Here is an 18,505-nt window from a genome sequence, read left to right on the forward strand (position 1 = left end):
TCGACGACCCCTGACCTAGATGAGTAAACTCGCTTATTGAAAACTGCCTTTTGTATTTAGTTTGTTTCCCCCCCAACCCCTGCACCTCCGACTACCCAATACTGATGGAACACCTCCGATGGGCACGTGCGGTGCTGAAGAAGTTCAACATGGACGACATAAAACAAAATGGCTGAGACTACTTGTCCCCGTCGATATGCAGCGAGCAAAGCGGGCTGAGGCGGCCCCGTCCCTAACCCTTAAACCTCTTACCCCGAGAGTAACCCCTGAATGAAGCCCCGACAACCTAACCCATGACCTACACAACTCAAAGCTGAAGCAGCAGGGATTGGAATGGACAGCGAAAGCCCAACCCAAGTGAATATGAAAAAAATAGTGTTGTTTGTCTTATCAGGCAAGGCCCACTCAGCTATTAAAGCTCTTCTTTCAGAAGCGACCTGCCCACAAATCATAGCTCAACATAGTGGCTTCTAATGTGGGAATTGTAAAGCAGCCAAATACTCAAGCATGTTTTTATATGTGGAGGGAGAAATCCGGTGAACACGGAGGAAACTCCACACGACCACGGGGAGAACATGCACACTCCAAATATACAGGCGTCAGGGTGGGAATATTACCCACGACCTTCTGTATACGAGGTAGTTGATATCTCGGTGTTACCGGGGGGCTGTGGGGGGATGCTGTGATCCCACACAGCCCCGCCCCTCAACGACAAGTGGATATAAAAGGCGGAGGAGCCAGAGAGCTCAAGGCAGACGTTGGAAACGGGTCAAGCTGAAGAAGCGGTGAAGATCGAAGGCCAGCTAGCTAGTCCCTGGATCTCCTCTGGTCGCTGTCCTTCGAAGGGCCGGCGGCCAGAGCAAGCCAGCAGTGCGACTCCAGAGCCGAGAAAGGTCGATGTCCTTGTGAGGGCCGACTTCGTGTGGCTGGTAGTCGGGATCTGTGCCTAGCCAGGGCCAGATCATGTCGTCTCCTTGAGAGGACGGGTGGGGGGAGCTCGCCTGGGGGTGCTTACTGCTTACTTCAGTTATATGCTGGACCTACGTAAGAGTTAATACACGGGTGTTGCCTCAAGTTCAACCGTCCCTGTCGTCACTACACATGTATGTGGGAAGTCGTGTCAGACTTGGTTACCAACCTGGGGAGAGTGGCAACTCCCTTAGAAAAAACTTCAGTTGTCACCAATGGGAACACACAGAATCCCACGTGTTGGCGTTTGCATCGTTATCAGCATTGGGGATTATGATGATGCTGCCCGTCCACACAATTCGATTGCCACTATTTGCAGTCACGATTCAAGGCTTGTATCGATGTCGTGTGCGGGGCCGCGTGCAATCCGCAGAAGCTTGCAGGATTTTCAGAAGCACATTTGTCACAAAAGCCAGCATTACGTGCGGCATCAAGGCGACGTGGATCGATTCTCACGTGCACGACGCCGGCACCACGAGGTTCCACGCGCGTCATAACGATTTCGCGTTCGTGGAGACGACAGCTCGTTAACACGCGTAGTTCTCACACGGCAGAGTAAAATATAATAAACATTACGGGCGTCAACCATAACAGAAAGATACAATCCGTTTTATAATTGCACGAGCGGTAGTCATTCGCTGTTGACGTGACGTCACCTCCCGCCGCTGCCATGATGGCAACGGCGGTGACGAGTTTCCACTCTAAATGTTAAAATGTCCACTTCGTTTCATTCCATGGGCCACGTGCCACCCTTGAGGAAGCTTCAAATAAAAAAACACACCGAACGGAATGGTCACTCGCACCCAACTTGAGCGACAACACCAGGGTGTAACTTTCACACATCCCTTATGTAGAAAAGCATCAATAATCAGCAATGCAAATGACATTGTATAAAATGTTCTAAGTAAAAATCGGCCCACCAGCCAAATTCATCGAGTTAATTTTTTCACACTTGGCAAGAGAAAATAATAAACGCATACTTATATTAAAATTTCCTTCATCCTAATTAAACTGTAAGAGTAATCGGCAGCAGCCTAAAGCTCTGCACAATTTATAATTTTAAACTAAACCATGAGTGTAATCATATCAGGCAGTAAATAACAAAGCACCCATCATCATACTAAGTATTCCCTTAGTTGTTTGCGTACGATATGCTGCACCATACACGACATTCTGCGACTGCTCGAGACCGTGAATGAGGCAGCCTTCATCAGCTGCACAGCCAGAACAAGCTGAACACGAAGAACAACATGGGTTGAGCATTGGTGTTTTCATAATGCTCTTGTATGCAAGTAAGTATGTTTGTTGGGACTTCTTTCGCATCGTACGTGGCCAACCGTGCCAATTCGGAGGTGCGGGGAAAGGATAACTTGTCATCACGGAGCAGAGGATTGCTAGTTCAAGTTCAATTATCATTAAGTCTGAGAAAGAATATCTACCGATATTTTGGCAAAAACATGGGCTAAGCATGTGATACATTTGGCTAATTGCACCGGTTTTCACGAACAATTGACTGGCGCGGCCTGAAATTGGTGAAGTTCCATAGACGCATCGAATGGGCGATCGACCACCATGGTTGAAGTATGGTTAAATAACTCCCCACTACCCGCACGGCTTGAGGGAGGGGCCCCTCGTCCAGCAGCGGATTGACAAAAGGGCCATGCTGTTCAACTACAGCGCAGTACTACTGTCGACGTTTGAAATACATTGCGCGTCAGTCTAATAAGTGACTTCACATGACTTTAGATTCATCCGTTTGTATTTTAATCCGTTATTTAAAACGTCAACCAACATACGGTGCCAAAGCAGCGCAACATGTTTGAGTTATGCAGCCAGTGTCATGTTTAAGATATTAAAAACAAGCATTATTTGCGATCACTCCCGGATTAGTTTTTTCTTGATCGGGAAACTCGGTGGTCGTCTGGCCTAATTCTTTGTGAATCAGGAAACGATGCCGATAAAACATTGGTCCTAAACCCACGGGCTTTACAGATTGGCGATTTGTAGTCACTAAAACCAAGTACGCCACTCACAAAAAAGCGTGACTCATTAGTCAATTAAAATCATAAAAATTTTAATGAATGTAGACTAAATATATACGTTTTTTTCAAGATTGACAATCATACAAAATGATGAAATTATTCCATTAGTTTGACTTCTGCTCCAATAAGCACAATTATGTCATGGATTATTTTTGACATTTGTGTTGCCTGCAGCTTGCTAGAAGTTATGCGATGTTAAAGACGATTTTTAGTCCTGTTTGTATTGTCACGGCCTGCACAGCGACACCCACATGTCAAGCAGTTGCACCTTGAAGCTACAAAAACTATCCATGGTCAGTGCGCCGTGTAACAGCAGCGACGGAATATAAAACCCTTACACACACGTGGATGCGTTTCAGCAGAATCGTATAACGTAAAAAAACAATCTTATAAGAACGTGTGTTTATGCAGTTCAGGTCAGGATCACAGGCAGATTAAAACTTTGCGACAACTTTTTAGTCTATGGCCCAAACCATTTTAAACGGCATGACCATGTCCTGAGCAAAACCAGATGGGTCAGAAGAGACGGGGTCTCAACATTTGACTCCACGCCGAGGAAACAACCGTTCTGTTGACTGCAGCACTCAAAATACAATGAAGTATTACTCTTGTAAAATAAAAAAATAAAAAGTGTAAATCATTAAGTGTGTTTTTTATTTAAATAAAACACGTTTTTGAACATCGCTCGTATTGCGACTTTCTGAATTGCAAGCTACTAAAATATTGGGGTAGCTCCAGCTTCTTCATTTTGTGGTGAAGGGCACGGCCGTCCTGCGTCCGGCTCAGGTGCACAGACACATCGATGCGACTGGCGCTGACCAGGCTTGTTGCGACGGTGCTGCATATGCAGGTGTGCACCTAACGTTTATAGCTCCTGCAACGGAGTTAAGTTTCGTCCCAAAACAAACATCTGGCGCAAAAAACGCACACTTGATAACTGTATAGCACGAGTAGGAATAATGGAGACGGGTCCGTATGCGCGCACACACACGAACGCACGTCTATAAGCACATGCTGTGTCAGAGCAGTGGCATAGCTATCGAGTAGCATGCAAACGGCTTTGCAACTGAACCGGGGTTCCGTGGGACTGGAGAGGCCCAGATGCCGAGCGACAAAGGAGGGGCGCCAATTGAGCAGGGAGCCCCATTTAATTTTTGCAAAGGGCTCATGCCAATCGTGCAATGCCACTGGGTCAGAGGCAAGTCCCAGTACGGCAAGGCATGAGAGAGATAAGGCAAGGCAAGGCAAGGCGAGATAAGGCGAGGAAAAACGTGGCAGGCAGGACCAAAGCAGGATTCAAGCAGGTGAAGAATAACGTGGCCAGGCAAAGTGATCCCAGCACTGAACGGGCGAGGCCTGACGAGGCGACGGGATGTGAAGTCCCCTCCTCCTCTTGCCGTTTGTAGAATCAGTTACCATCCTGAAAGTATAACAGGAACAATTGTTATACGTGTATTCAAATACTAGCACAACGTACACTGTACACACACACACACACGTGCAATGAGGCATCGACCATACAAAGGGAATGATTACAGCCCCAGACCAAGCCACTGGTGAACTGCTATGGTATATAAATGTGTCTCTCGATCCAAATTATTTGGTAACATTTCCAGAAATGTCACCAATTACCTATTGTGCCTTTTAAGGCCATAGTGTTATTGACTAATGTGTCGAGTATTTTTTTTACATCTATCCCACTGTAGGGTTTTAATATAAACTATAAACTCGATGCAGTACACATGCAAAGCATGTATGTTAAAAAAATGTACACATTTGCACACGTCATGTACACAGTAGCCAAACACCTAACACGTGGCATGACATGCGTGTCATGTAGTAGGCAGGTTGTGTTGTGCCGCGTTGTGACGTTTGACAGCTCTCCATGGCGTCTTCACGAATGGTGGCATTGCGTGCCATGCGGTGTGGGGTGCAGAGTCATTGAGCACGAGTGGGATGCGTGCATCATGGTGCAGCGATGTGCTGGGTGAACCGTGTGCCTTGCCTGCATTGTTCCGTGTATCCAGTCGAGGTACGCCGTGACGCGGGAATACACTCCAGGGAAATTGGTCAGTGCGCATCCCTCCCCAAAGCTGGTGGCCCCGGCAACAAACCAGCTGGTACCGGTTTTGCATACCAGAGGGCCTCCACTGTCTCCCTGCAGCACACACAGTATACATAACACATGGTATTACACCGGTGCAGTTAATTAAAATATATTACAACATCAAAATATAATTTGGGTTTATAGGTCTAAAGTCGAAATCAAGAGCAGAATTGAACAAGCGAGGCAAGCATTTATTAAATGGAAAACACTCCTTGCAGACCGCAACTTGAGTACATCACTGAAACTGCGCACACTGAAAGGCTACATCTGGTCAATTTTGCTGTACGGAGTAGAGACGTGGACACTGACAACAACAGCAACAAAAAGGCTCGAAGCTTTCGAGATGTGGCTGTATCGAAGAATGCTGAAAATCCCATGGACAGCCAAAACCACCAATACACAAGTTCTGCAAGATATGGGCACTGACAGGCAACTGCTGAAGACCATCATTAGCAGGAAGTGTTACTACCTAGGCCACATTGCCCGAAACGACCACAAATACCAGCTATTAAAGCAAATCCTGGAAGGAAAAATCGAAGGGAAAAAACGACCAGGACGGCCAAAAACGACATGGCTCAGTAACATCAAAACATGGCTACAATTAACAGCACAAACTCTACACGCCGTGCTAGACCGGGACCAATATCATCGTGAAGTCGCACACGCCGTTAGGCAGCACTAAAGAAGAAGAAGGTCTAAAGGCCTTTTGGACCACTGCTCTTTGCATTTGTTTTAAGCCAGCAAACTCTGGACCAGTTTTAACTTTCTATGTGGGGAGCGATAGTGCAGTGGCTAGCGCGCTGCATTACGAACCTGACAACCTGAGTTTGAATCCTTCTCACGGCCAACACCAGTGACAATTTTTTAAACAGGTCCTGGGGGTCTACCCCAGGTCGACTCCGCATCAAATGAGTACCTGGTGCGGTGTGTAAACATCGCCACGAGGAAGCTAAATGGCAGCCAGGCATGGTGCTGGCAACCCAGCCCCTCGTGTGTCGTGCCGGCCTTCACAGGTTCTCAATAACAGCATTTGCCCCAAGTCTGCTTAATTTCTTTGTCTATGTACAAGTGACCACACTCGAAAAAACCACGAATGAGATCAAGAACATCCGAGTCGACGGAGTGGAATGTCAACCATTGACATCGAGCAATGAAATCGGCTCGTGCTAGAGGAACAGACATACCCCGGTTTAGGCCCAGGATGCATTCCAGAAAACCAGAACGTAAATCAAAAGTCGCTAAATCGAAGCATTTTTCCCCATAAGAAATAATGTAATTAAATACGCTATGTGGGGGAAAAAATATTAAAAGAGTACACGTAAAATAACCGAGAGTCAGTCAGGGACGCCAACGCTTGCTTGGGAGTTTCTGGACATCTGGCACCTGAATGTTTGCTGGGAACGTAAAAAACGTGGGGCTTAATGGTTAATTTGGTAAATCTCGAATGCGCTATGGCGAGGTACCACAGTACATAAAATGGGATTTGGTTTCACTAAGTTGAGTACGTTAAGCAGGAGGACGTAAATCGGGGTGTTACTGTAATTTCATTGTTGATAGATCATAGCTGATGATGATGACAAACATCAGAGTATACGACTCTCCACCACCGATTCTGAACTCTCATAAATGTTACCGATGATTCTGCCACTGCTGTTCTCATTTACGCTAAACGGGCCCCATAGATTACGTGGATCCCAACCTAATAATTTCGGCACACAAACCCAGCAGGCGGGCTCAGAATGTCTAAACCGGTACACATGCTTCTGCAAAACATTAGTCAGGAACGCCCCTAGGCTGAATTCAACGTTTCGTTTTCAGTGGTAAAGCAGACTTTTGTCTCGTTACCTTTATTGCCTACAATCTACCACATACTTGGAAATGCATCGAGAGACACGAGTAACATTTGAATTATAGACAATGCACAGGTTAAAAGGTGTAATAATTGGGCCTGTTCATGACAAGCGGTGAGAAGAGATTATGGTCGATTGGTCAAGAAGCAGCGCTGAGGAATGGATTTCACGCCCGAGCGGACATCCAGCTCATGTGCGCGTACTGCTTGGATTACTACATCGCAGGACTGCAAGAGACGTTGCTGGCGTGGGAATGCGTCCATCTAGCAGTGAATTTTACCATGGCGGATGATACTGATAATCCGCCGTGACGCATTTTTGTACAACTCTCCTCGTGTGCGTGTACCGTAGGCCGCTTATGTGCGTGCATGTGGAATGTGTAGACGACCCATGGGGGTGGACAACGTTCTGGTGGCTCGTGCGTTACCTGGCATGCATCCTGGCCTCCTGCCATGTAGCCGGCGCACACCATGCGTGACGTGATCTGCCCATTGTAAGAGTTTACGGCGTTGCATGTTTCGGTGCTCAGTATCGGCACCATTACTTCCTGAAGAGTCGGCGATGCGGTACCTGCATTTCACACAAAAGTACACATATCCAAGCAAATGCAGGTCAGCACATGCCCTCGCACCGTAACACAAACAAGTCATCATCATGAGCCATGTTCAGCCTGGAGGATCATTCCTCGACTGGCCTTGACTCTGGCCTCAACATAAAAGACTTTCACAGCCTTGCTTGGCTTCGTGGGGCCCATGGGCCCCAGCTATCCGGGTCCAGAGGACCCCGTGTGGGCCCCCGTGAGTCCCTGTTGGCACAGTGCACTAACCACGATGCCCGCGAGTGCACAAGGAAGTGACGGTGGCATCGCGAGGGTAAGAAACCACGTTACCTGAGACCTTTGTGGCACCCCACCCTGTGATCCAGCAGTTCATTCCCACTGCGAAGTCCGTTTGGTAGTTTGGCAAACAAGCTGGACCGATCGCTACGACACAGCAACCAAAAAACGAGAACATTAGTCCAGTGCACTTAAATACGCGAATACAATTCAGTGACCACAACCAACCAACTCGGCAAGGTGATCGTGCAAACACAACGGGCGCCGAGTGCGCATACCCGGGCACGTGCGCACACACACGCAGTGCAGAGTGGCTGCTTAATAACAAGTGCAACGTGCTGCACAACCCGGTGACCCGAGTATGATTCCAAACCACGGCTAAAGGTCAGTGATGATTATCTGAAACGGTCCAAAGGCCCCCCCTCCTCCTAGGTCGACTTGGCCTTAAATTAGTACGTGGTGCAATGCGCGAACAACAGTAACGGGGAGACAACCGCAGCTGAACATGGCGGTGGCCAAACCACCACCACCTCATACTCTGTGCCAAATTTAATTGGTGCCCGTTAATAGCACCTGTCCCCCAACAGTCCGTACAACTGTGGGGAGAGGTGCGGGTCTGTCTCTTGTCTTTGCACACGTGTTCAGCCGATCGCGTGGAGTTTGTGCGTGTGCGCGGATTTGGCGAGTTTGTGCCGCAGTGTGGAGGGACACGCACTGCTGCTCATGCCCAATGGGCTGCGGAGCTTCACGAGGGCGATGTCGTAGTCGTTGTGGGTGTTGTCCACGTATTGCGCATTGGTGATGATTTTGGAGATGCTGTGAGTGTTTGAGCCGGGCTGAATGATGATGCCCAAGTTCGCCTGCCAGCTGTCGCTGGTCGCCATATCCCTGCAGCGCACCGCACCAGACACACAAACATCAAGCTTCCAACTAGCGCTTGCATGAACAGAGCAATGGATGCATGAAAATAATTATTTTTATGAGTGCCCAGCTGAGAATTTTTTTCACATCGATAAAATTGTAGGGGCTTCCCCCCCCCCCCCCTATCCATAGGGGAAGAAGAGGAGACCCCGCATGTAATTATACAATTATTATTTGTAAGAATATGGATGCCCAGCACATGATGGAATTCATTTGTATCTATGCTGGATTGTGACCCCAGGTCTCTTTGGAGGCTGTATTAAAAATATTCTTAGGTTTTTTTCGGTAAAGTCACGTAGGTAAAAAACATTAAAAAGTAAAATAAAATAAAAATCACGACGTTTCGGAGGCTGTATTAACGTTCCATGAACTCCTGAGGTGGAGGAGCAGTGTTCATGGAACTTCGCAAGAAACTCAGCAACCTCAGTTCAATTCCGAGCCACGACAAATATCAGTGGCGAGTGATGTCTTAACCAGCGCTGGGCCTCCACCCATCACCAATGTGCACCGTCCAGTTCAGCATGGTGAAGTATGGTCAAACGACACAATGATTAAAACATGTTGAGAGTTGCATACATGAGTAAATTCACAAATGGCTGCAAATTTCTTTTTTATCCGCAAACAAAGATTTGCTTCAAACAAAAGTCCCTTTGTTCGTTACTTTCACGTACTTTCTACCAACCGTGCTGATTACTACACAGAAAGGGTTCACCCTCTCAAGATCGGCCCCACAACCTTCTGGGGGTGCATAACTTCAGCACAATTTCTTCAAGACCAGCAAACTCTTGAGCCGTTTTGACAGTGTTCAATCAGCAGTGTGGTTAGCTTGAATTCATGCTGATGAACTGCCTGCGAAGTTCGAGGTGAGGTCACCCTCCTCTCGGATATGGATCCCCAACCTGGAGCAGGGAATTTCACTGGGACTTCACGAAATGCTTCGACGCGACACCAAAATCAACGTGCCGTCAACAACCGAACGAGAAAGATGCGACCTTTCTTGCGTTCTTTTGATGCGCAATGCATATTTCACGTTACGTTCCACATGTCGGGTCCGAGGTAATTAATCGGAGTGGGTTCTCCCGGCCCAACGAGCATGGCACCAAACTTTGTCGCCCGTGCACCGCCCACCCCCCCAGTGGAGGGAACGACCTCGTCTGGTCGCGAGCGCGTCGTGCCGACCGCGCGGGACGTGTGCGTGCAATGTGAACGGACGGCAATGTTTGTGTCGCGTGCGCGTGTGTGTGTGTGTACGTAATGCGTGCGCGCGGGTGTATGTAATGCGCGCGCGTGTGTACGTAATGCGTGCGCGCGTGTGTACGTAATGCGCGTGTGTGTGTACGTAATGCGTGCGCGCGTGTACGTAATGCGTGCGCGCGTGTACGTAATGCGTGCGCGCGCGTGTACGTAATGCGTGCGCACATGTACATTGCTGCTCTTATTAGGCTGTCGTATGGCACATGATGGAGAAGTAATGTAATGGGGTTAATTCGCCATTTTAGAGGTTCTGTATGTTACTGTTAAACTTGCAATGTCATTGTTATATTTTTTGTCACGTACACACTTTTATTTAGAATTTCTTATTGTGCTTAATGTGTTGTCCTTCTCCACCTCCACTTAGCATGGTTGGATACGTACAGTGTGAAAAAAGTTCAACATACACACATGTATGGCTACGGACGCTGGTCAAACATGCACACCTCCCTAGTGCGGTAACCATGATTATCGTCCGCACACAGTGCATCTGCAGGAATGCAGGTAGACGGGCCAGTGGTGCAGTCTCAAGTTTAGCAGCGTCAGCCTGCCACTCCCAGCCTTCTCTGAACACACCGCACTGTCCAGCTCATGAATGCCTCAATCCTTCACACTCCGAAGACTTGGCACGCGCTTTACCTCAGAGAGGCCGATAACATCTTGAGCCAGAACCGACCATACCCGATCCCCCTCCTCCAATATGGCATCTCACATCCCTCCCGTCTTTTAACACAATTAGGGCCGTATGAACAAACCCTCGCCTGTATTCCATACAACTCACCAGAGCATCCACATTCCTGGCAGCAAAACACTGCAAAGCTTTGCTAAAAACTACAGGCGGTGATGTTTTTTTTGGCCTGTGCTTGTACACCATTGCCAGTGCAGTCATTTATGTTACATATTAAACACATGTAATAATGGCGCGTAATATAATAAATAAATTAGATTAAACGGGACTGCCTTAGTGCCCTGCGTACTGGACGAGCAAACGATTGCTTCGTTGCTATCGCACCAGCTACCCGAGCCTACGGCGGCCTTCAAGAGTGTCCCGGACACGGGGCATGACATTTACTTCTCGGAGTTCCCCCTCGACACAAGAGGGAGGGGGGGGGGTGGATACAACTGGGGGAAATGACAAGCAAAAAAACAAGACAAGTTCGTGTCGTGGTGCATGCTGCAAGTTGGAACTTGGGTTGACTTAAGCGTGTTTATTTGGTTCAGTGGTGTACTTCCAGTGCAAATAATTATTGCTCATCAGCTTCTACACTGCAGCTAGCTCAGCATAAGCCTGCGGCTGTAAGTCTCTCAACCTTCATAACGTCACAATCTTCAGCACTTACAATGCACGCGCTGCTAGCAACACCAGGATTTTTTTTATCAAACCCAATACAAAAATTATGTCATAATTACCATCACATTGAATTACTCCAAACAAGTTTTGTAAGGCACAAATTTCACGGGTAATACGTATTTATTTATAACTTTAAAGATTGTCTTTACCGTTTCATGAACCTTTCGTCAGGAGGATTAAACACACACTTTCGATAATTCAAACGAGTGACGAGACAATCGCCAGACAATCGCCCCGTGGGCGATATCTTGCAAAACGGACAAATGTTATTAATGTGGGTCGTATATCATGTGACTTATCGCAAGGTCACATCGCGGTGTAGCACAGTGCCGGACGAACACTCACCCCTGAAAGCAGTGGGCGGCAGAGAGCACCCACGTGGGGGTCAGAAGCGTCCCGCCACACGTGTGATGGCCGTTGAATTGCAGCGAGACTTGCCACGGCCACGAGCCCAACTGTGCAGCTTGCCCCCCGACGATGCGCGAGGTGCTCTTGGTGCTGGACCCACACGCTGAGCACAGGCGCGCGCACACACCACACGAGAGCATGCAGCAACGCACCAGAGCAGACTAGACACAGTCTCTCTTTTTAAATCCTTTATATTAAGTTCGCTTGCTTGCTTGCGTGCTTGCTTGCTTACGACCGTGCAAACCTTTCGGTCGTTTTTTAACCCACTTCCTGTGATCCAATCGAGCTGACATTTTGCACACAGACTCGTTGTGCGAGACAATTAATGTTTGTGAAATTTTTTTTCCAAAATTTTACACTGTTTAGGGAAAACAAATTAAATATTTAATTACCAATTGTTTAATACTGCAGACAATCATCTGACCCATAGGTGGCAGCCATCTCAAGCCAGAGGACGAGAGGACTCTAGCCGCCACGCATATAAAGGATTTATAGTGAAAAACTTAGTTTTTACGGGTTATACTTGTTCTCTCTCGTCGGTCTTGCTTTCACCTCACTGTCGTCCCCAACTTTTGTCTAAAGTTGTCTTGAAATTTGTTTATCGCTCTTGCATCTCACTAATCTGTCGCTTTAAGTCTCAGCCGGCCATATCCCCCGGCACGCCACTGCCAAGAGGCCTTTACGGGTCCGTCAAACAGAAGAACCCCGCCACAGGTGGCCTGAGCGATGGGGAGCATTGCGTGTGGACAGCGGAATGCACCGTACGCGGCCTCCAAGGCGCACGGCGCGGGCGTGCAGACACACCGCGCATTCATGCCGCGTGCGGGCACGCTGTGTGAAAGCCACGACCCCACGGTGCACGAGCAGTGACACACGGCAACGCAAACGCCACATGCAAACACACGACAAAGTTCACCACAAACACAGGCTTATAAGCAAGGGTGGAATATGTCCAGCCAGATAGTGCGTTGTGATTTTATCAGATTTTAACTCTTTTTTTTCATTTTACCGTCATGTGTGCTTCTAAGATATTTGACGTTTCGTCCGTATTATTTGATATAGTTGCTCCTGTAGTGGTGTCGCTACTCCAAAGAGCCCAAATTTGACACTGCTGGTACCAGTCTTCGGCAAGTCAATTTAATGATAGAAAAAAAAACCTCTATATATATACACACACAAAACATATACACCCCATGCTTCTCCACTTCCACGCAACCAAAGACCATGCAAACGCTGCATTTAACATGCAACGTGAACTCACCTAGGCACGAAATGCTGACGACATTACCCGGGCAATTGCTGTGGAAAGAGCGAGGGGATACATTAATCACGGTGTAATTATGGCCACGTCACATTATCAAGAAACATTTAATTCACTATAACCCTTAAATAGAATGGGTGGAGCAGTAATGCAGTGGTTTATGAACTGTTCTATGAACCTGGCCACCTCAAGGGCCTTTTTGTTACATCAATCACTTGAAGAACACCTATCACGTGGTGGTATCGGGTACTTCCAGAACTTTAAACAAGAATCTTATAAATCCAACAAAGACTGAAGCTCCAACATTATGGACATATACAGAAGCCCACGAAGGCTAAAAGCATGCACAGTGTTGGAATGACGAGTAGATAGATGGCTCAAGAGACCGTGGTCGACCGCGTATCAGCTGGGACGGCGAGTTTAGAGACCAGAGCAGGAAGCAGTGAAGACAGATCAGTGAAGAAGACGACAATGGAAGAAACTTTCACGAAGCAACGCCACGCTGGGGCGGCTCGGCCAGGAGCGCCCCCACGGTCACGAGCAACGAGGCATAGAAGAAGAAGCGGGGTAAATTTCGATTTAAAGCTTTCGTGACTGCAGGGATTCATCTTCTTGGTTCTTTCGGTAAAGTCACGTAGAAGGGAAATAATAAAATAATAAAAATAAAACAATAATTAACTAATTCTCACGACGTTTCGGCCACAACGCAAGCAGCCGTCCCTCAGGTGAAGAACAGGTCTGTCGGGAAGACAGCGTCTGAACATTATCGCAGACACTGTCTTCCCGACAGACCTGTTCTTCACCTGAGGACGGCTGCTTGCGTTGTGGCCGAAACGTCGTGAGACTTATTTTATTATAGTTTTATTTTTATTATTTTATTATTTCCCTTATACGTGACTTTACCGAAAGAACCAAGAAGAAGCGGGGTGTGTGCAAGTCGCGCCGTAGAGCTGACCTTGGGGCGTAGGCGAGCTGTAGGTTGGCAGTGTCAGCAGCGTCGGTGCTCACGGCGACGACAGCCCCCGCCGAAGGTGCGATCGAACTCCACGTGACAGAACCGCTGCTACAACCACACGCACAAAAACAATTAAAAACCATCACACAACATGGCACGCTTCACGAGAATGGCAGAAAGTCTCCAAATAACAGCGAATAATGATTCCAAAGCCATCGAATGTGGCTCCGCAACACTATCGCGGTGTTCTTTCCCCGTACCAGCCCCGTGAGCTCCTGCTGCGGTGCTGCAAGATAGCGCTGCGTTCAAGTGTGGTGCGGTACCCGCTCGCGCTGTGGGTTGAAGGGCAGCGTGGGTGTGCGCGAGATCCTGCGTTGAGCGTCACCTGTCGTATCCCATGAGCGCGCAGGCCTGCTCGGCGTAGACATTTGTGAAGTTCTCGACACACACCATGGCAAACACGCCGGCTGCCGTGTTCCACACCTGCAGGTACGCTTGATCTCCACTGCTGCGTGCTGCTCTCCACACAAAGACAAAGATCCCTATGTAGCCTGTGCAGGTTGTTGGGGCAAGTGCTGGTAGCGGGCACCTACGAAGGCTGGCAAAGCTCACGAGTGGGTTGCGTGGCCAGAACCACGCCGGACCGCTTTTGTATCCCATTGCTGGTGTTTCCACACCGCACCAGTGTGTGCGCTCGGTGTAGCGCCGTGCGCCGTTTGTTCCTTACCGCACCCGTGCTCGTCTGTGCCGTTGACGCAGTCTCTGACTCCATTACAACGAACAGAGTCGGACTGACACGGATCCTTCAGCACTGCACACATGGAAACACACACGTTGTTTAGCCCGGTGATTGTGACGTAGCCTAGCCAACATGGGCTCCGGTGCTAGCAATGAAATGAGGGCCCCCTTTAAAAATCTCCCTGCTCCTTCGATGCCCGGCGCCTCGGCTGCTGCGGTCCGTTGGCCCAGGTGCAGTTGCACTGCCTGTACACTGCATAACTATGCCTTTTACCTGGTCATACTACAACACAAGTTGATGTAGCATCGAAATACAGCTGCAACTCAAGACGTGTCTGAAACTAACGAACTCTCTGCTTGAGCATGCTTATTACAGGTGAAAAGCCACGCAAAGTGGGTGCCACAATGTGTTTCAGGGTGAGCACCATCAGGGGTGGCCCTTGACTAGCTGCCGGCAAATGGGGCCCTCGGGGCGAACCATGCAATACATGCCCCCAAAACCCAAGGGCAGATCTAGGCTGAAGTTTTTTGGTAAACTGGGAAACATTTTGCCCCTATTTTACATTTAATGTTTTTTTTTTTATCATTTTTTGTTTTTTAAAACCGAGGCATAATTATTCGGTTTGTCCATCCGTCCGTACAACCAATGTTTCTGAGAACAGATAAAAGAGACACTACATTTTCAGAAGAGATTTGTAAACGATTAGCTAGACAATATATTTCAGTTCGAATTACGGTATTTATTTGTGCATTAATAAATTCTCAGAAATGTTGAGAAATTACCGGTAATTATAATTCATATTCCCTCTGTACGGGAATAGAAAAAAATTACATCTTCGTTATTTTATGTTTTTAATTAGTATTTTTTCCCCCTCGAATTTGGCGCCCCACTGAATCTTGGCGACCTCAGCAAGCGCCTCGTTCGCCGATATGGGAAGGGTCGCCCCTGAGCACCATGCCCATGCAACTTTGTCCAATGCCACATTCTTACGCAAAAAAACAAGTTCTCCCTGCAAGCATGACGCGGCGAAGAGGAGAACCCCCTGGGTCCGCGTGTAAACACAAACTGCGCTTGAAATCGCCAAGCAAATTTAGTTACTCTGCACGTGCAGATCTTGTTCCTGCATTCTAGGGTAGGGTAATAATAATAAAAAAAAACAAGCAGAGGACATGGCGGCTTTGGCCGAAGGTGGTCTCGCCACAAGACTCGCCTGGCATGCCCGTGCAGTTGTCTTGGGATCGTGTCAGGAACCGTAGTTTAACCTCGGGCAAGAGATCATTTATTGTTTTCTCTTATTCTTGCAAGGAAGTGAGACCTGTACAGTGGAGAGGCTCAGCTAAAACAAGAGCAAGCCAGAGCTTGGGACACCCCCCCCCCGCCAGCCCAGTAGCTCAGGTTCATAAAATAACAAGGGTGCACCAATTACAATGTTTAATAGCAGTTCTAAAATAATTATCATTGTAATTGGCGCATTACCTTGTTACGCCGCTTATCCAGAAGACAACATTTGGAGTCATGCGATGCCCAAAAATAATGTTTTGCTTAGAACCCCCAAAGAGCTAGCAGAACCACACTGCCTGATCGTATGCAGAGAGTTCATGCACACACACACACAACAGCAAATAATCATCATATCAACGCGCAGAACCACACTGCCTGATCGTATGCAGAGAGTTCATGCACACACACACAACAGCAAATAATCATCATATCAACGCCTTCGACTCTGGAGTCTCAAAAGCTTTTTCAGGAGCGTCCTGCATTTGTGGGTTATTGGGTCGATGCCATCAATGTACGTTTGGGAAGAAGCGTAGTGTCTGGAGAAGAGCCACACATCGGAGCGGACAACCACTCATCACTCCACACAGTTGGATTCACACGACGGTTCGAGTGCCTACGGCCTCATCCCTGTCTGTACAAGCTCACGAGTGCCTTCGTCTCCGTGGGCGAGAGTTGTGTTTGTGTGTGTGGTGTCAGATTTACTCGCACCAACTATTGAAGTAGAGTTCAGATACACCTTAAAGGCCCATATTGGCTGAACAATTTAAATAACTGTGTATGTTGAACTTCTCTCACACCATACGTAGCGAGCCGTGTAAATAGGAGGTGCAGGGAAGGACAATAAAGTGTCAGGTTTAAGTAGCAATAACAATATGAATCAGGGATATTGAAATTAATAAATAACGCAACTTAACTCTTACCTCTGATTTATGATCTCGAAAGCACGTTGACCATTTTTACTCCTTTAGCCGACCCATGTCACGAGACTCGTCCCCACGAGCCTCCCCTCTCCCGCCTATTCTCCCGGCCAGGAGTCGTACGGCTTGTGATTAACGTGCAGTGCAGCGAGCCGGTACTACGCATCCCTACGCTTCTTCTCAGTTGTGTTATAGCCCCATTTCACGTGCGCTACGCGCGTTAACCTGGCGTGCGCGTGAACCCATGGTTTGCGAGCGCATACGTACGTATGAGTGCCACGGCCGCGGCAACTCCTGCGATGATCAACACCGTGGCGACGATGGCGATAATGATCAGCGTCCGTCGAGTCAGGCAGCAACTGCCTACATGCGTCCACACGTGCACACACGTTCCAACGTTTACACAGGCAACGCCGAGAACAACACGACGTGCTTGTTGTTCCATCCTGGAAAGCCTCACCAAATCTCGGGACTTTTTAAATGTTTGAAGTTGGGAGCGATGTTGATTTGTGCATAATTTTTTTAACTTTGAGAATTTACACCACGACATTGGCACGCAACGGCCTACTCTTGCGAATCACTTCACAGGATCTTTAACATCCAATGAAGCAGACGGCACATACTATTTTCTACAGATAATACAGCCGCAGGATTAATCAGGGCGGCCGCTTTAATTCAAACCGCAAAACCTCTGCGACAAGTGGCGAACGCACTAACTCTGTGAACCAAAAAAAAACTAAAAGTGTAAAAAACGCAAACGAGCTACAAATGTTCCCCCGGGAATCAAACTATTGTGATGCTGCACGCGGTGGTGTTTCAATCACGCCACACTGGGAGTCACGTGCCAATGCGGATGCGCGGACTAACGGATCACGCTCGCTATGGTCGCATCGTCGTAACCGATTATCTGGGCGACGATGGAGGACAGTGCTCAACCGTCAGAGTTCCCACTCGGGGGTTCAATCCACCCCATTATCCACAATTCTGCTTCTGTGAATTACATGGTCCCAACCCCGGCCCTCTATCAAAGAGACAATAAAGAGTTGTACTGTACTGTATTTCCCAACTGCTCAAAAACGCTTTGCTGGAGCCGCTTCTATTAATAGCAACATCCAACCCCCCCTACTCCCCAGGGATTAAGCTTTAAATAGCTACGGTTTCGCTGTTTCCTAACGGTGACAATTAAAATCCGTAAGTTACATAAGTAAAGTTGTTCGACCTGAATAATTTAGTCATGTTGTCTCAGACTGTAGCAGCAGTGAAAAATGCTTTACTACTGCAAACACAGCAGAGTTCACTTTGCGAATTCCCCATGGGTTATAACATTTTATATTTTAAAACAGGATGCGGTAAAATGTTAAATGTATATGGCTGTTTGATGGGGGTTTCCCCCAAAGTATACCGTCAGAAATTGTTTAGAATTGCACTTTTAATTAACTATGCGCGGAGAAACGCATACACAGCGCTGTCTATTCATATTCACAACACCCCATTCATGGTCATCAACAGCCATGATCTGATCTATCCACGGCTGGATAAAGGCCACACTAAGTTTCTGCAATGCCTGATGGACTCATGATGAAAACAGCCATTTAGCTTTTCTCATGAGCACATTTCA

General features: G+C 47.8%; 1 protein-coding gene across 1 annotated transcript in view; it reads right to left on the reverse strand.

Annotated features, from left to right (window-relative positions):
• Window positions 1–3,022: 3,022 nt before the first annotated feature.
• LOC133347757 (transmembrane protease serine 3-like) overlaps window positions 3,023–18,505 on the reverse strand; it is a 32,420-nt gene continuing 16,937 nt past the window's right edge. Inside the window, exons 3-13 of the mRNA XM_061560329.1 lie at window positions 17,155–17,250; window positions 14,678–14,761; window positions 14,336–14,465; window positions 13,951–14,058; window positions 12,996–13,033; window positions 11,672–11,837; window positions 8,519–8,691; window positions 7,858–7,950; window positions 7,396–7,538; window positions 5,017–5,169; window positions 3,023–4,431 (exon numbers count right to left, since the gene is read on the reverse strand). Coding sequence (XP_061416313.1) covers window positions 4,420–4,431; window positions 5,017–5,169; window positions 7,396–7,538; window positions 7,858–7,950; window positions 8,519–8,691; window positions 11,672–11,837; window positions 12,996–13,033; window positions 13,951–14,058; window positions 14,336–14,465; window positions 14,678–14,761; window positions 17,155–17,250 — 1,196 coding nt within the window. The 3' untranslated portion in view covers window positions 3,023–4,419. The remainder of the gene's footprint in view (window positions 4,432–5,016; window positions 5,170–7,395; window positions 7,539–7,857; window positions 7,951–8,518; window positions 8,692–11,671; window positions 11,838–12,995; window positions 13,034–13,950; window positions 14,059–14,335; window positions 14,466–14,677; window positions 14,762–17,154; window positions 17,251–18,505) is intronic.

Source organism: Lethenteron reissneri, chromosome 26 (assembly GCF_015708825.2).
Source record: "Lethenteron reissneri isolate LAM-NWPU_2019-01 chromosome 26, ASM1570882v1, whole genome shotgun sequence".
In the NCBI taxonomy this organism is placed as follows: Eukaryota; Metazoa; Chordata; class Hyperoartia; order Petromyzontiformes; family Petromyzontidae; genus Lethenteron; species Lethenteron reissneri.